Here is a 17,815-nt window from a genome sequence, read left to right as displayed (position 1 = left end):
TCTCCCATGAAGAGGTGGGTCTGTATCATTTCCCTTTGAATCTGGAGACATAGTCAGACACCAAAGTATGGAGAAAAGATGCTGAATGACTCTGAGGCTTAGACATGAAAGGCCACACAGCTCCTGCCTGGTTCTCTTGGGACCTTCACTCTGGGGGACACCATCCACATGTAAGGAGCCTGAGTCCCCAGAGTCTGCCACGCTGGAAAGGCCTGTGTGGGTGCTCTGGTCATCAACCCCAGCCAAGAGCCAGCATCAACTGTCAGTTGCATGTGTGGGACCCCGACCACTCCCTGCAGCAGGGCCTTCAGATGACTGCAGCCTCAGCCGACATCTGGCTGCATCACAGGTGATGAGCCACCCAGGCCCAAACCTAACTTGTGGACTGCCAACAGCAAAGGGACCAGAACTCCAGATCGGGTAAGTGGGAGCATTCTGTATTTACTCCTGTGGCACAAGCTCATGGCCAGCCTCTGTCAGAACTGCTCATCTGAGTCTGTCCTGAATTCCTGACCCCCTGAAATTGAGAGCAAAGCAAAATGGCTGTTCTTAGTTACTAAGTTTTGGGGTGATTTGTTATGTGTCAATAGTAACTGGAACAATCCTCGTGACTAATGCAGCTTTTTTGGGGGGAGTTTGTTTGGGGGTATCCTTAACCATTAGACTATGATCCTTCCCAATTTATTTCCAATCCTGTTTGCAAGTTCACATGTTAGGAGTAGCATCAACATTTCTTAAACATCTAATCATCCCTGATACCAAGTCCTCTTTAAAATGGAAAGACAAAACACAGTTTTGTTTGTTTGTTTTTTGAGACAGGATCTCACTGTCACCCAGGAGTGCAGTGGCGTGATCTCGGCTCACTGCAACCTCCGCTTCCTGGATTCAAGCCATTCTTGTGCCTCAGCCTCCCAAGTAGCTGGGATTACAGCCATGTGCCACCACGCCTGGCTCATTTTTTCATACTTTTAGTAGAGATGGGCTTTCACCATGTTGGCCAGGCTGGTCTTGAACTCCTGAGCTCAAATGATCTGCCCGCCTCAGCCTCCCAAAGTGCTGGTATTACAGGTGTGAGCCACCGCATTCGGCCTCAAAACAGTTTTTTACAATGTCACGAATTACGTTGAGGGGCAGCCTGTGCACCTTTGTTCAGCTCCCTCTGGATATCCCATGCACCCGCCACTGCCTGCTCTGGGTGCAGATTCCGCCAGACTCCTTACACATGGATAGTGTCCTCCAGAGTGAGGGTCTTAAAAGAACCAGGCAAAAGCTATGTGGCCTTTTGCGTCTAAATCGCATGCAAAATATGGAAACACAGCTCGCATGCTCTGTGATGCTAACTGCAGTTTTTGTCATAGTGTGGCTAGCTGTTGATGCGTCAGGACCGGTTGTATTATAAATTGCTGCTTGGGAAAGAGCAAGACCCAAGCTTGGACACAAGCCACATGGGAACTTAGCAGGCTCTTCAAGCCAACCACAACATCCCTGAAGCTTCTGCAAGGAGGGCTGGACCAAATGATGGAATAAACCTGGAAGGGAAATTCCTGCACTACCATCTGGGTATTTTTGAGCTAATTATGCATTATATGGAAATTAGTTCATTACTAGTACTTTGTGTCCAGCTCAAATGGCTATGATCTAAAAAGGGCAAGTAAAACATAGGACAGTCAATAAAATGTGTCCACTCTGACACTTGACAAGACAGCAGAACTCTACTGTGGCTGTTAGATAGTGTCATGTGCGTAGAGTCTCATGTGGTATAATTAGGGCACTGGCTCTGTCTATTCACATCCCCAAACCCAGCAACATATTTGGGTTACTATACTTTGTACTAGTTTACAATCCACAGCTAGGTGCTCACCAAATTCATCCAAACTGTAGTCTCGTCCTCCATATCTGATTCTATTCCCATCTTCGGAAAGGATGGGTGGTGGGAAGCCTTTGAATCTGGCGACATTTTGAAGCAGCTGTGTTGGTCTCAGTTGATCTCGCCAGGTATTGACTCCAGAACTGCGAACAGCATCACATGGCTTGGGGTTAGGGCAGAGCCTGTAGGTTCTTCTCGGAGTCACACACACATGCTCATATACTCTCAGGTGATCCCATACAGGGAGCAGGGAATCCGTGCTACACTCTGACTTTGGCATAGAAATCTTTCAGAGTATTAAGAATCCACATGCTATTTTGGCCTCAGCAAAACAAATGTATTTATTTATTTATCTATTTAGCCCTCGGTTTCCTCCTCTGTAAAAGTGAGGAGTCTGACTGAGATCACTGTAGTCACAATAGGCAAACTCATAAACTAGAAATTGCAAGCTATGTCTCATCAGATACTGTGGAAAGACACTGCATAGCAGGCAGGGGAAGAGAGACTTCCTGAAATTGATTAAGTAGAGGGCACAGAGAATCCCTATTTCCCAAGGGCAGGAAATCCCTGCCATCAAATCCCAGCCCTCAGTCCTTGACATGCAGAAGGGACTCAATGAGGGAGAGCGAGGGAACTGGTGTTCCGGGCTGCTACCTGTGCCATTTTCCAGCGCACGGCACTGCTCCAGCTGCCATATTTTACACACATGGTAATGTGAATGGGCGCCATGCAGTGGCCCTGAGATTGCCTAAAATAATCCTGTGCTTGAAATTTGTACCTCACTGAGTGACAGGAGCAGCGTCTCAGTGAAGGAGGGCACTAAGGTAGAGGGCCCAGGCCTCCCCAGGTGCCAATGTCAGAGGAAGCAAAGTGCCTCTTGTAAGGTCAAAGCAACTTACATGCAGTACTGCTCCGGTATGCCGCAGTGGGACCCAAAGCGGGAAAGGAATCGGTTTTCCAGATCAATAATTGTTTCTCCTACTTTTTCATCCCGGGTAAAGGTGTCATAATCATAGACGGAAATTTTCAGGTCTTTTTCTTGAGGTAAGTAGCAGCTCAGTTCATACATCCTAAAGAAACAAATACAATGTCAGAATCTCCACGATCCATCCGGGTCCCTCACAAAAACCCAGGTTCTGTGCACAGAGTCCCCAGGCCGTGCGTGTTATGGCTGCTGGAGGACATCCAAGTAGGAAAACCAGGGTGAGTGGTGGTGAGTGGGGATGCTTGATCAACAGTACATACTAGAAATAAGAACAAGAAGAGAACATATGCTTGCTCAGGGAAAACTGTGGGCTTTAAATGCCTAGGTTCAAATCCTACCTCTGCTGCTTACCAGCTGTGGGACTCTAGACCAGTTACTTCTACGTGCTAAGTTTTCTCATCTGTAAAGTGGTGATAACAACACCTCCCAATCCAGTGTCACTAGAAGGATCAAGTGAAGAAAATTTTTTTTTTGAGACCGAGTTTCACTATTGTTGCCCAGGTTGGAGGGAAATGGCACAATCTCGACTCACTGCAACCTCTGCCTTCCAGGTTCAAGTGATTCTCCTGCCTCAGCCTCCGGAGTAGCTGGGATTACAGGCACGCACCAGCACATCTGGCTAATTTTGTATTCTTAGTAGAGATGGGGTGTCACCATGTTGGCCAGGCTGGTATTGAACTCCTGACCTCAGGTGATCTGTCTGCCTCGGCCTCCAAAAGTGCTGGGATTACAGGTGTGAGCCACCACGCCTGACCAAGTGAAGAAATATTTAGAGAGCATTTGGCATGAGTGCATTGCTCCAACACCAGTATAATAATGACGATGTATTATGATATTATTAACTTTATCATCACATGCCCATTAGCTGTTCACCTGAGCACCTCCAGTCAGCTCGGAGATGAGTAAGGCACAAGTACCCTGACTTACAGCCCGCTCCTGTGCCCCTTCTAGGTTCCTCCCTCTGCCTCAACAAACACCACTGCCCCATGGAACATCTTTGACTCACCACACAGAAGCACACGCGAGGGGAGTGAGTGCAATTCACCACAGGTGTGATGTGCAGGGTGCCCTGAAGCCTCTTCCCTCCTCCCTCCTCCCAGACCCTCTGGGTCTGCCCTTGGCTCCAGTGTTTTAAGGCTTTTTCTGAAGAACCCACATTAAAATGCAAACACTTCTGAGATGAAGATAAAGAATCAGACAGTGCTTTCTGTGGTGGGTGGGCAATGTACACTAGAGGGTGGGCTTTGGGCTCTGTATCTGCACTGTCCACAGAGGGACCGGCTCCAGAGAAGGTGCTCATACATTGTGTTGAAGGAGAAGCTATGAGAAACCTCCTCTCTGCCTCCTCCCTTTCTCTGTGCACTCTGGTGCATGGACTGGTTCCTGCCCAAAGAGCCAGGAATGTTGATTCATTTGAGCAGAAAATGGATATGAGAAAAGATGCTTCAGTCATGACAACACATGAAGCACCTTACCCACACGTGCCCCAAAACATCCTGTTTCCAATCCCAGATTCCAAGAAACTAATCACATGTGGTCTCTGGGAGAAAGAATTCTTTGGTGGTTGAGAACCACTTCTTTTGCAGTTCTTCTGGACAAACTAAAGGTTCTGAGAAGTTCTGTAATTATAATATATATGTATTTTTTGAGACGGAGTCTCGCTCTGTCACCAGGCTGGAATGCAGTGGCGCAATCTCAGCTCACTGCAACCTCCCGCCTCCCAGTTCAAGTGATTCTCCTGCTTCAGCCTCCCGAGTAGGTGGGATTACAGGCATGCACCACCACACCCAGTTCTTTTTTGTGTTTTTAGTAGAGACAGGGTTTCATCGTGTTGGCCAGGGTGGTCTGGATCTCCTGATCTTGTGATCTGCCTGCCTTGGCCTCCCAAAGTGCTGGGATTACAGGTGTGCACCACTGCACCCAGCCTTATAATCTTTTTAAACTTAAGTGTCTTGGTTTCACTAAGGAATATTTTTTTTTCTTGGACTATCAATTAATATCCTGTGGAAAACACCAATATTCTTTTGAATGCAATCTGCCATGATGGATAGGACTCTGAGTTATGACCACGCACATAGGAAAGGTTGCTCCTTCCTGAATTCCTGTCCCAGAGTCCCCAAGAGTCTCTGCTGAGAAGAAAGCTACCCCCTAAGACTGAGGCATGGACCGGAGCCATCTGAGGGGCTGCAGAACCAGCTCCTTGGCTCCACCCTGCTGAATGAGGGGAAGTCTGCCCACCTGCCAGACAGCAATTGGCCGAGCAGAGCCTGACAGCACAGCTTCCTTCCAGGGTGCCTCCGCGCAAGACTTTTCCTGCCACCTAATTAAGCTTGTGCCTGGCTCCTCTGAGACGAGCAATTCAGACGGGGTTGCCTTTCTCCCTTCAAAGCTGGCTTTCCCTGCTTCCCTGTCTCCCTCACAGAAGCCCTCCTTCCTGCCCTGCGTGCCTTTTCCTGTCTAGACCTCGGGGCTGGATCAGTGGAAGAAAAGGAAAACGATCATATTGCGGTGCCAGAGGATTACTTCCATTCGCTGGCCTGGGCACGCGGCCTTGGGTGTGCAGACACTGTATGTGTGTGTGCACGTGCGCACAGGCGTGTGTGTGTCACACAGGAGAAAGACAGACTAGGTAAGGCTACAAACCAACAAACTCGAGAAGAAAAGAAGTATATGGACAAGATAATAAAGCCAGAAATAAAAATACACGCCACGCAGCAAACAAGAACACAGTATTCGCTCACTCAGCAAGGTTCTGAGAACAAAACGTCATTTTCACAAACGTTTCAGACAGAGAACATTTTGCTACAGGTGATAGCTTTGCCACAAATGTGAAATACCACCAAGGCAGTTGGAAAAGCATAGTGTTTGGAGTCAGCAGAATTTCTAGCTAAATCTCAGCTCATCACCCCACCTCTATTGACAGAACTCTGGGAGCCATTTCCTTCACCTGTATGGTCGGGTTGGTAATCCCTGCCCTGAGCAGCTAATAAATTTGACACACAGATGGAAATCAGACCGTGGCGTGACACACAGATTCTGGGGTCAGATGCTCTGAGTTCAAATCCTCACTCTTTTTTTTTGAGACGGAGTTTCGCTCTTGTTACCCAGGCTGGAGTGCAATGGCGCGATCTCGGCTCACCGCAACCTCCGCCTCCTGGGTTCGGGCAATTCTCCTGCCTCAGCCTCCTGAGTAGCTGGGATTACAGGCACGCGCCACCGTGCCTGGCTAATTTTTTGTATTTTTAGTAGAGATGGGGTTTCACCGTGTTGACCAGGATGGTCTTGATCTCATGACCTCGTGATCCACCCGCCTCGGCCTCCCAAAGTGCTGGGATTACAGGCGTGAGCCACCGTGCCCGGCCAAATCCTCACTCTTAACAGTCTCTCTGTGCCTCAGTTTCCTCTGTTGTAAATAGGAATGATTGGCCAGGCGCAGTGGCTCACACCTGTATTCCAGCACTTTGGGAGGCTGAGGCGGGAAGATCACTTGAGGTTAGGAGTTTGAGACCAGCCTGGCCAACATGGTGAAACCCTGTCTCTACTAAAAATACAAAAATTAGCTGAGTATGGTGACCCATGTCTGTAATCCCAGCTACTTGGGAGGCTGAGGCAAGCGAATCGCTTGATCCCAGGACGCAGAGGTTCCAGTGAGCTGAGATCGCGCCACTGCACTCCAGCCTGGGTGACAGAGCAAGACTCCATCTAAAAAAAATAAAAATAAACTAGAAATGATAATAATAGCACTCATCGTTGTAAGACTTTTGAGATGTCTTATATAAACAGCTCCACAGACAGCCAGGTGGGAGGGGGGTCCCTGGAAAAACTCCAACTGGCCTGTGCTCCTGTAAAGCTAGTACTTGTTACCTGTCTACCCCGCAAGCTATCAGAACCAAGCTCCTTCGTTTCTGTGAAATTCTTTTATTTTGGGTTTATCTATTTATTACCTGCTCCCCTGTCTAGAATGTTTAGTTCAAGTCACAGTTTCAGGGCCTAGAACAGGGTTGGACACACATTACAGTCTTCATTCATGTTCCGTGAAGAAATGAAGGCCAGAAAAACACTTAGGAATGTACATTACCTGCCAAAGACTGGGTTGAGAGTGTTGGGAATGTAGTGATCTCGGTCTTCAATGACTTTTCTGCCCAGTGTTATTTTTATGTAAGGGTCACACTGTGGGGACAAAATAGATGGGATGTTACATCAGCATAGGGCACAAGGTGAAGTCAAGTTCAGGGACAGACTCAGCTCGCCTCCACACCCATTCCCAGCTGATGACAAGGTGGCCGCCATGGCACCCGTGCTGAAGACAAGGGAGCAATGCTCCCCTTTGGGTGGCATGCAGCCAGCTGTGTGGGTGCAGGGGTGGTGGCGGGGCGGTGGTGGGGGGGAGTCCTGGCTCACACCTGTAAAATGAGAAGGATGAACCAGGGGACCTTAAGCCCCTGCAAGCTCTTAGATAAATCCCCATGGGGACAATCCTCCTGAACACATTGTTTTGATGGAGTATCTTTCCCCTAGTGAGATAACAGACGCCCAGAAAGAAAGAACATGACAATTACTGCAGCTGATGACTGTAATTATCTTGCTACAGGAGAAGGCCCCACACCCAAACTCTTACCAGGCCATTGTTGTCCTGGGGCTGGAGCTCTAAGCCTCGAACAATGTAAATCCTAACCGTGCATTCCTGTGGGACGCTGTCAGGTAATTCCCGAAACTGTCTGGGAGGGGCTGGCACACTGGGGTCATCCGGCAGAGGGTAGATCCGAAAGGAACCCTAAGAGAGAGACACAGATGGACTCACAGGACCCTGGGTGGCCCAGGCAGAGGGCTCCTGGGCAGTCCCCTCCTCCCCCAGGGGTGTGGGATTGGAGGATGGAAGGCTGCCTTTTGTGAAAGAAAGAATGTATATTGCACTTTGCATATTTCCAATAGGGAAAGTGAAATGATTTGAGAGCTCACAGGGGAGATGAGAGGACAGAGGAGAACGTGGGCCAGTGTGATGCAGAAGGTAGTGGTGAGAAAGAGTGAAATGCAACATTCTTTGAAGATAGGAAGAAAAATAATTACTTTTTAAACCCAGTGAAATACCAACAGTGATTCCCCTTTTCCGGCAGCACCTCTGTACTCCACCTCCCACTCCCAGGCAAACTCCTGTTTATCTTTCAGATCTCAGCTGAAAGGTGTCACTTCCTCCAGGAAACCTCCCTGACTGCTTCTGGGCTGGGTATGTCCTCTGGGTGCTCTCATCCAACCCCCTACTCACCCCTGTCACAGCGCTGGCCTCTGCATTGAGATAATCTATTTATTGTCTATATCCTTCCATAGACTGCGAGCTTCTGGAGATGGGTGAGTGGGGGCATTAGATCTTGTTCATCACCTTATCTCCAGGGCCTAACACAGGACTGGGCGTATAGTAGGGGCACAAGAAGTGTATTTTGAAGGAGTAAGCCAGCAAAACCTGCTGGAGAAGCCAAGTATTTTGCCTTGAAACCAGGAGAAAGCACTGAAGCTGGATTCAGAACGCATAGGTCTTAGTTCCAGCTGTCTTCATTCAGTTGAGCAGCATGAAATAAGCACCTACTATGTGCCAGGTATTGAGGACCCACACAAGAATTCAGTGACTCCCATCTGGCATAGGGATGTTCAGTAGGGTTGGCTCTTGCGCCATTTGTGATTGCGTGGTGGGAGGCTGTCCTGAGAAGGATTTGAGACCCTGCGTTGGGCATCATCCTCTGGTCCCTTAGCAACGTCTGCTGCAGGCAAAGGATTAAGAAGCAGCCGCACATTTGCATGGCTTTGCTGAGCGTGGTTGCAGGGAGGGGCAATTATAACAGCAGATACTTTCCATGTGAAAGATGCTTTCATGGAGGCATGAACTCAGACCTGTGGGAGCCCAGAGCAGGAGTGAGTCACGCTGCCAGAAGCAATCAGGGAACACTTGACAAAGAGCGTGACATTTGAGCTGGGGCTTAAAGGAATGAGAAGGACTTTGTCAGACCACAGAGGCGGTGGAAAGGGCATCCAGGGAAGGAAGAAGAGCCTGTCCCAAGGCTCCGACTTGCAAGAGGACAAGGTGTGTCCGGGGCTTGGGTAAGGCTCTCCCAGGCAGGAGGGTGGAGTGTGTGAGGGGAAGGGAGGCAGGGGACCACGTAGTTTGGGAAAGCCTGGCTCTGGCTTTGGAAGGAGTTGCAACTTGACTGTGGAAACCCAAGCCAAGCCTTTAAGCAGTCCAGAGATAAGAACAGATTTGGTTGCAGGGAGGCTGGAGAGGAGTGTGATCAGAAAGGTGATGAGGATTGTCATGTGGGAAGTTGTCATGACGATCCTGCTGAAAGCCTGGTAGGTGCGGTGGGATGGGGAGAGGAACCAGATCTTGGAGAAACTGCATCTTAGGATTCAAGGCTGCTTGGCCTGAGCAGGGCAGCAGGAAGAGATATGAAGATGGCTCAGAGTGCCCCGGCTCCCCCTCCCCCTCCCCCTTTTCCTTTCTGGCACCTTCCAGCATCCCTCAGAGGCTGCAGGACGTGGCCCTCCCCAGGCCCTGGTTGTCCTTTATCCTAGATCTGTATCGAAAATGAAAGTGGATTTCAAGCAGCACCAACACACACATCTTACTCACCTTAAACTCTCCGACCACAGAAGGATCTTCATTCTCATCCGATTTGCCTCGGTACAACTTGAATGTATCTGAGAAGTCTGTCAGGCCCTCAAATTCTGCTACGTTTTCTAGTTCGCAATCATATATCTGAAAACCATCAGCAGAGTTTTAATTTCTCATTAACATTCAGGTAAGGTCTAAAATTAAAAAGACTGACAGTATCAAGTGGGCATAAGGTTGTAGATGGGGCAAGTGGAACTCCCAAAGCACCAGCGGGAATATAGACGGATACAACCACTTTGGGAAATGTCTGGCAGTTTCTTATGGAGTTAAGTAGTCACCTCTTCCATGATCCAGAGACTCCATTCCTAGGCACTTACTGAAGAGAAGTGAAAGCACGTACACATGGTACAAGAATGTTCACGGCAGCTTCATTATCAGGAGAATGAAAAAAAAAACTTGTGGCATATCCGCACAATGAAATGCTACTCAGCAATGACAAGGGACAAGCTATGAATACACACAACCACATGAGGAGTCTCAAAACTACAACGTGGGGCTGAAGAGGCCAGACACACAAAACAGAAATCACGCACGTCCCTTTAGAGCGAGTGTACAATCAGGCAAAAGCAGTTTGTGGTGAGAGAAATCTGATCAGTTCCTCCCGGGAGGGATGAGGATAGTGGAAAATTGACGGAAAGGGACACAGGGAAGCCTTCTGTGGTCATGGAAAAGTTCTCTGTCTTGTTTTGTGTGGTGGTTCACACAGGGTATATACAATAATCACCACTTGTTGAATGGATCACTTTATTGTATGCAAATTATGTCTCAATTTAAAAAGCAAGAAGAATAGAGGAGGAAGAAGGGAAGAAAGGCAGGAGAGAAGGAAGAAGGGAGAGAAGGAAGGGAGGCAGGCAGGAGGGGGGAAGGCAGGAGGGAGGGAGAAGGCAGGGAAGGCAGGAGGAAAAGAAGGAAAGAAAGAAGGAAAGGAAAGAAAGAAGAAGAAGGAGGAAGGAAGGAGGGAGGAAAGGGAGGGAGAGAGGGAAGGAAGAAGAAAAGGAAGAAAGGCAGGCAGGAAGAAAAGAAGGAAGGAAGAATGGAGGGAAGGAAGGGAGGCAGGAATGAGGGAGAAAGAAGGGAGGGAAGGCAAGAAAAAAAGGAAGGAAGGAGGAAGGAAAGTAAAGAAAGAAAGAAGGAAGCAAGGAAGGAGGGAAGAAGAGAGGGAAGGAAGAAAGGAAGGAAAGAAGGAAAGGCAGGAGGGAAGGCAGGCAGGAGGAAAAGGCAGGCAGGCAGGAAGGAGGAGTGAGGGAGGATGGACTGTGAAACTGATCCCTCAGCCCCATTGGATCATTTTTCTGAAGTAATGGTCCTTTACATACTAGTATTTCTCTCTTTTTTTTTTTTGAGACGGAGTTTCACTCTTGTTACCCAGGCTGGAGTGCAATGGTGCGATCTTGGCTCACTGTAACCTCCGCCTCCTGGGTTCAGGCAATTCTCCTGCCTCAGCCTCCTGAGTAGCTGGGATTACAGGCACGTGCCACTGTTCCCAGCTAATTTTTTGTATTTTTAGTAGAGATGGGGTTTCACTGTGTTGACCAGGATGGTCTTGATCTCTTGACCTCGTGATCCACCCACCTCGGCCTCCCAAAGTGCTGGGATTACATGTGTGAGCCACCACGCCCGGCAATACTAGTATTTCTTAAGCTACACTGAGACGTTATGCCAATACCATGAAAATTATTTCAATGACTAGATATTTCTCATTCTGAGGTTTTTTTTTTTTCTCATACACATTGTTCTGAACACTTTAGCACTGCTTCTACTTGAGTACACTACAGGCTGAAAATTGAATGAAGAATTGAAAAATTCAAAACGTGAACAGAAAGCTCAGAGGTAGTCAGCCGTGCCTAGCTTAGTCGCTTGTCTTCCTCCTGGGTACATGTTCCCATGGCTGTGATTTTATGCTGCATACATGTGACAGACTCAACTTTTCAGCGCGTGAAACCAAGCCCTGTTCAAAGTACACAATGAAGCACGTTGACATCCTGTGTCATTCTGCAAAGAGCTCTCTGACTTCTGGTTTTCCCTGAGTCAAACTGGATCATCGTGGTCTAATTAGTGTGGTACCAGCCCATTCCCAACTGTCTGCCAGATGCCTCCAAGCCCCAGCGTGGCAGTCACGTAACCATGACTCAACAGCTGTCCTCAAGTTCTGGAATCTTGGCAAAGCTACCAAAACCCATGCAAGAGGGCTCTCCGGGAGGGCAGAGGTTTTCCTGGCCCCTGCTCATTAGCACCCAGCCAAGGGGCCTTTTAGTCATCTCTTTGCTCTGCCTGTGGCCAGTTTTAAAGGATGTCAATGCCCCGCCCACAGCAGCATAGATCCAGGTACCTTGAGCTTGGAATAGCCTTTCTGAATATACTGTCCGCATTTTTCATGTTCCCCCGAGGAAGCATAGAATTTACTCCACCAGTCCATGATTTCTTCCTCCTAAAGACATGTCAGAATGGAAAAATCTTTAGTGATGACCTGGATTTCCAATCTATGTGGAAAAGGCATGTGTAATAGGTAAGAAGAAATAGGTTCTTCTGACCCTGTTAGAGGTGAGATTATATGACTTTTGTTTACATGCACAACAGAAAAGCATTCATGATTCTTCTACTCAGAAGCTAGAGGTGAAATGACCATTCTTGGCCAATGAAATGTGTTTGGCTTTAATGCCCACAGTCATACTAGATAATGTTCTTATATCCTTTAGACACAATCTATTAATTTATTGGTTTTTACATTTTTATTCTGTTGACTTGATATTTACATATACATATAAATTTAAAGAAAACCTCCAATATGTGTTTTCTACTATCTCATTTTCTTAGCCCTTTCACCCAGTAATGCCTTGTATACAACACTCACTAGCCAAGAATTGGAAAAACTGGTTTTAATTCAACTTCCTTCCTTTATTTTATAAGCCATACCCTATGTTACCAGCTGTACCGGCTTGGGCAAGTTGTTTAACATCTCTGAGCATCAATTTTCTTCATCCACTGAAGGGAATAATAACACAATGGACAAAGCATTCACATGCTGCCTTCATCTACCTGCCTCCATCTACCTCCAAAAGTTCTTCTGGAAATCGTATGGGGTGTTTAGGAGAAAGAGCTTTGAAAACTATAAAACGTGAAACGAAAGGAGGGAGGCATCATGGTTCAGTTAGACCAGGGCTCCCGATATATCCTAGGCGATTCTGATGCAATCAGCCTGGGTGAGACCAGGGCATCCGATATGCTTTCAGAAGTTCCCCAGGAGAGTCCAATGTGTACAGTGTTGGGAGTCTCTGGTTTTGATGGGTGGTTCTTGGTTGGGCAGAAGGACAGCATGTCAGAGTCACTTGTGGAACACTGTCAAACTATAGAGGCCTCCCAATCAGATTTATAAGAATAGATTCTCATCAGACCCACCCATTGCTTATTTTAACCTGCCTTGGAAAAAGTAACGTTGCCAAAAAAAAAAAAAAAAAACCGAAAAACAAACAAACAAAACGGAAGGTCCCCTGCAATAGAGCCTCCTATTCAGTCTTAGGGGAAAGGAAGAAGAGACAAGAAAAGATTTTATTTATTTATTTTTATTTTGAGACAGAGTCTTGGTCTGTCTCCTAGGCTGGAGTGCACTTGCTCGATCTTGGCTCACTGCAACCTCTGCCTTCTGGGTTCAAGCAGTTCTCCTGCCTCAGCCTCCCGAGTAGCTGGGACTACAGATGCGTGCCACCATGCCCCAGTACTTTTTATATTTTCAGTAGAGACGGGGTTTCACCATATTGGCCAGGCTGGTCTCAAACTCCAGACCTTGTGATCTGCCCACCTCAGCCTCCCAAAGTGCTGGGATTACAGGCGTGAGTGGCCTTGAAAGGCTATTTCTTATTCATGTTATATGTTACATTTTATGCTTATTTGTATGTGTGTGTGTGTGTGTGTGTGAGAGAGAGAGAGAATGTGGGTGTGTTACACATATTTACACAGAATTACTTTGCCTTTATGGGTCCAGCAACCTACCCCCGGATTTAGTTCTTTTTTTTTTTTTTTTTTCATTTTGAGACAGAGTCTCACTGACTGCTGGAGTACAGTGGCACAATCTCAGCTCGTTGCATTGCAACCTCCACCTCCCAGGTTCAAGTGATTTTTATGCCTCAGCCTCCCGAAAAGCTGGGATTACAAGCACTCACCACCACACCTGGAGAATTTTTGTATTTTCAGTAGACAGGGTTTTCCATGTTGGCCAGGCTGATCTCGAACTCCTGGCCTCAAGTGATCTGCCCGCTTCAGCCTCCCAAAGTGCTGGGATTATAGGAGAGAGCCACCGTGCCCGGCCCCCCTAGATTTAGAAAAAATTATTCCCATAAAAATTCTGGGCAGAGCCGGGCACGGTGGCCCACACCTGTCATCCTAGTACTTTGGGAGGCCAAGGCAGGGGGATTGCCTGAGCTCAGGAGTTTGAGACCAGCCTGGTGAAACCCTGTCTCTACTAAAAATACAAAAAATTAGCAGGGCATGGCGGCATACACCTGTAATCCCAGCTACTTGGGAAGCTGAGACAGGAGCATCACTTGAACCCAGGAGGCAGAGGTTGCAGTGAGCCAAGATCGCGCCACAGCACTCCAGCCTGGGCAACAGAGTGAGACTCCGTCTCAAAAATAAATAAATAAAATAAAATAATAATAAAAATTCTGGGCAGATAATATACAACTCTTAAATGTAGCAAAATGTATACCATAGTTACCTTCTCTGTCAGCTGCTCGTCCACATGTTGGGTCAGGAAGAGGGCAAACCATGTAACAGGTCACACAGATGTGGAGACCCCAGGAACATGAGGTTTAAAAAGAAAGAAGGAAGGAAAAAGTATTTTTCATGCATGCCTTACATTATCAACATTTTGATGGGTTATTTAAATTATTCTAAGTCAAGATGAGCCCACAACTGAACACATCTTACTGGTTTCTTTTCTGAAAATATGCAAAAGTTTACACATAGTATGACAATGAAAGCCTAGGAAGTAGCACCTTCCCTGCACCCCCCAACCCCCACAACTCCCCCACCATCTCAAGTTTTCGATGGAGTTAGACATTTCCCAGACGGCTAGCACAGAGCTCACACGGGCGGGGGTTGTAGAGCTGCTCACCCTCCTGCCCCACATCTTTCATCCCATTTAGTTTCTAAAATATATTCCCAAACTTGGTCAATTCTCCTCCCCACAAAAAACTGTCCTGTCACAAGATATGTTTGACTGAAATGTTATCATGTAGGTATCCCTGCCGCCATGCCTATGTTACAGCACCAAATAAATACTCATCCATCCAAACTGCTCTAATATGAGGATGTCAAGTTTTCCCACTGGCCAAATCCTTTCATGTAATTTTTTTCATGGAGAACCCACCCGGATCTCAGGGCCCATCCAGGAGATGAGAGAATGAAGAACTGGGAAGGGAGGCTTGAGTGTGGTCCTAGTATCTCCTGGGGCATTAGCCAAGCTCATTCTCAGAAGCAGCTTGAAGACATGCTACCTAGACCCCTTTCTGAGATCCTAACTTTATGTTCATTCCTGAAGGGCTCTTCCTCTGGCTGCCATGTGAGAGGGCCTTCTGTAGGTGCTCCTTGGTATTTTCTGGATTGATTTTTGTTCAGCACAAGGGAATTGCCAAGAGAGGCAGAGGGACAGACATATGTATCAATTCTTTCTATTAGATTCATACCAAAGCAAGATTAAGGGTTAAATTATCACAGCTGAATTGAGACTTTTGAAGGGAGTGATTTTATTCCCAAGGTACTCTTACATTCTCAGTGGTTCCTGAAATCAGATTTTCAGAATCCATTTGTTCACAATTCAAACCATTTCAAGGAAAAGAACCGTTCATGATTTAAAAGGCATTATTTAAGACAAGTTGCTGATTTTAAGATTTAGCATTAGTATGGGAGAATTTATTCATGCCTAGACGATCATTAGTTCATGTGGAAAGGTAATGGAAACAACTGATGTGACTTGCTGTATTATATCTAATAATAAACTTGCAGTGGGAATCAAATCATTAAATGGCACAGAAGATTCTTCTTTTAGGCTTAAAACAATCACATTTGCTTAAAGATCAGTTTTCACTCCAAAATCTAATAGAAAGAGTTGTAAGAAGGATTCGAGTCTTTAGGCCAAGGTCCCACAGTCCCAGGCAGCCTCATGCACTTGGTTATCATACATACATGCACTGTCGCTGGAGAAGCCATTTTGCTGAGTGCTGTTGACAAACTGCTTAAGCACTGGAATTGGAAGGTAATTGTTGAGATGGCCATGTACACATGTCCACATTATCTGGCTAGCACTTGACCTATTTGCCCCGAAGACTTATTTCTTAGTTTTCTTGTGATAGCGCTCAGCCCATTTGTTGAGAATTCCCATGGACATTACGGAGTAATGCCATGAGTTTCCGGAGTGTGACACTGTCAATCAAAGACACAGCCGCCAGCCCCCAGCAATAGCACAGTTATTTTTGAGCCATTCCCTCTGTTTACCCAGACACAAAACCTGAATTGAGGAAGTGGTAATACATGTGCATTACATGTACATTACATACACATGTAATACAGGACATCAGCAAGGCTGTCATTAGCTCTTTCAAAGCGCAACTTTGTTCATTTGACTTTGTACAGATGTGTAATGTCTACTTTGATGAACTGGTGGACTCAGATCTTTGGAGATTTCAACCAGCCTTCCTTTCTTTCTTTCTTTTTTTTTTTTTTTTTTTTTTCCCCGAGATGGAGTCTTACTCTGTTGCCCAGGCTGGAGTACCACCTCCTGGGTTCAAGTGATTCTCCTTGAATGACCCTGTTTGCCAGTGTATGAGACACCCAGGTTCTTCTATTCACTGTAGTTTTGGAGTGAAGAAATTGATTGAAATACTCAAGGACCTATTTTAAAACTAAGTATTCCAGCCACTTCTACACGAAGGAAAGGGGGAAAAGTCTCAGCCCAGAAAAAAGAAAACACCAAATATCTCCCTGTTTTTCTTGGCACTCGGGAGGCTCACTGCCAACTCCACCTCCTGGGTTCAAGTGATTCTCCAGTGAGCCTCCCGAGTAGCTGGGACTACAGGCACGTGCCACCACGCCTGGCTAATTTTTTGTATTTTTAGTAGAGATGGGTTTCACTGTGTTAGCCAGGATGGTCTTGATCTCCTGACCTCATGATCTGCTCTCCTCAGCCTTCCACTTCTGTTACTCAGTTGTACTTTGGGCTACTGAGTGCACCGAAGGCATGTAATACGAATTGACCGATGATGAGAGATGGCAAAGCTGGAGGCAGATTATACAGCAAGACCTTCAACTGTCTTTTTCTAGAGTAGTTATAAAAATCTACAGAAAAGATCTTACGTATATTAACTTCTGCCAAGGGTACTGCTATCCTACTAGGGATATTTGGGGTGGTTTACAAAGTGATCAGAGAAGTTCCGGCGTATGGGATGGGAAATTTGACATTGTCGTTTGTGACTGTGTGGGACACCCAGAAAGTCGAATCAAACACACTGCTGCACGGTGCTGGCTGTGGTGACTGGATTTTATACGGTCCAGTTGTTAGTGAGTTTAATGCAGTGAGAAGGAAGTAGATTTTTTAAGGCACTGTTTATGGACATAACATATTAAAGTACAATCTTGTGCATTTTTGGGCTAGTTTGCACATTAAAACATGCTGTGAATATTCATCATAAATGCCAAGAGAAACAGGGAGATATTTGGTGTTTCCTTTTTTTCTAGGCTGAGACTTTTCCCCCTTTCCTTCATGCAGAATTGGCTGGAATACTTAGTTTTAAAATAGGGCCTTGGGTATTTCAACCAATTTCTTCACCTCAAAACCACAGTAAATATAAAAACCTGGTTGTCTCATACACTGACAAACAGGGTCATTAGAAATTTATGACACTTCTGCTTCATGTAGGGGAAGAATCTGGCGTGTTGTATGTATCTCTGATCTGAAGATTGCAATGCTATAAATTTGCTTCTGAGACTTCACTTTCTAGCAAAAGATCTTTCTCAGACTGTCCACACCCATGGTCCTCAGACCTGCCCACACATTAAAATCATTCGAGGAGATTTAAAAACATACTGACGTCTACGTCCCTCTCCCTCTTGGGAGGTGAGGCCTGGGCATGGGTATTATTTTAAGTATCCTGGGTGGCTTATTAGCGAGGGTTGAAGACTACTAGTCTACAAAATGTCATCATAACTGTGGATGAGTGCAAGATTTAGGCTCTTGTCTGTACTCAGTCCTCAATAAATGGATTGACTGATGATGATTATAATTGCAACAAATGGTTGTTTGACTGAATTC

At 46.4% G+C, this 17,815-nt stretch overlaps 1 protein-coding gene across 3 annotated transcripts in view; it reads right to left on the bottom strand.

Moving 5' to 3' along the window:
• MYOF (myoferlin) overlaps positions 1 to 17,815 on the bottom strand; it is a 179,139-nt gene that overhangs the window by 20,944 nt on the left and 140,380 nt on the right. For all 3 annotated transcript variants that reach the window (XM_064374110.1, XM_021669047.2, XM_021669046.2), the window contains 7 exons: positions 14,225 to 14,236; positions 11,843 to 11,941; positions 9,472 to 9,597; positions 7,471 to 7,626; positions 6,931 to 7,022; positions 2,767 to 2,937; positions 1,862 to 2,010 (listed from right to left, as the gene is read on the bottom strand). In XM_064374110.1, coding sequence (XP_064230180.1) covers positions 1,862 to 2,010; positions 2,767 to 2,937; positions 6,931 to 7,022; positions 7,471 to 7,626; positions 9,472 to 9,597; positions 11,843 to 11,941; positions 14,225 to 14,236 — 805 coding nt within the window. The remainder of the gene's footprint in view (positions 1 to 1,861; positions 2,011 to 2,766; positions 2,938 to 6,930; positions 7,023 to 7,470; positions 7,627 to 9,471; positions 9,598 to 11,842; positions 11,942 to 14,224; positions 14,237 to 17,815) is intronic.

Source organism: Aotus nancymaae, unplaced genomic scaffold (genome assembly GCF_030222135.1).
Source record: "Aotus nancymaae isolate 86718 unplaced genomic scaffold, 86718_ANA_hifiasm-v0.15.2.pri h1tg000010l, whole genome shotgun sequence".
In the NCBI taxonomy this organism is placed as follows: domain Eukaryota; kingdom Metazoa; phylum Chordata; class Mammalia; order Primates; family Aotidae; genus Aotus; species Aotus nancymaae.
This window is presented reverse-complemented; position numbering and strand designations above follow the sequence as displayed.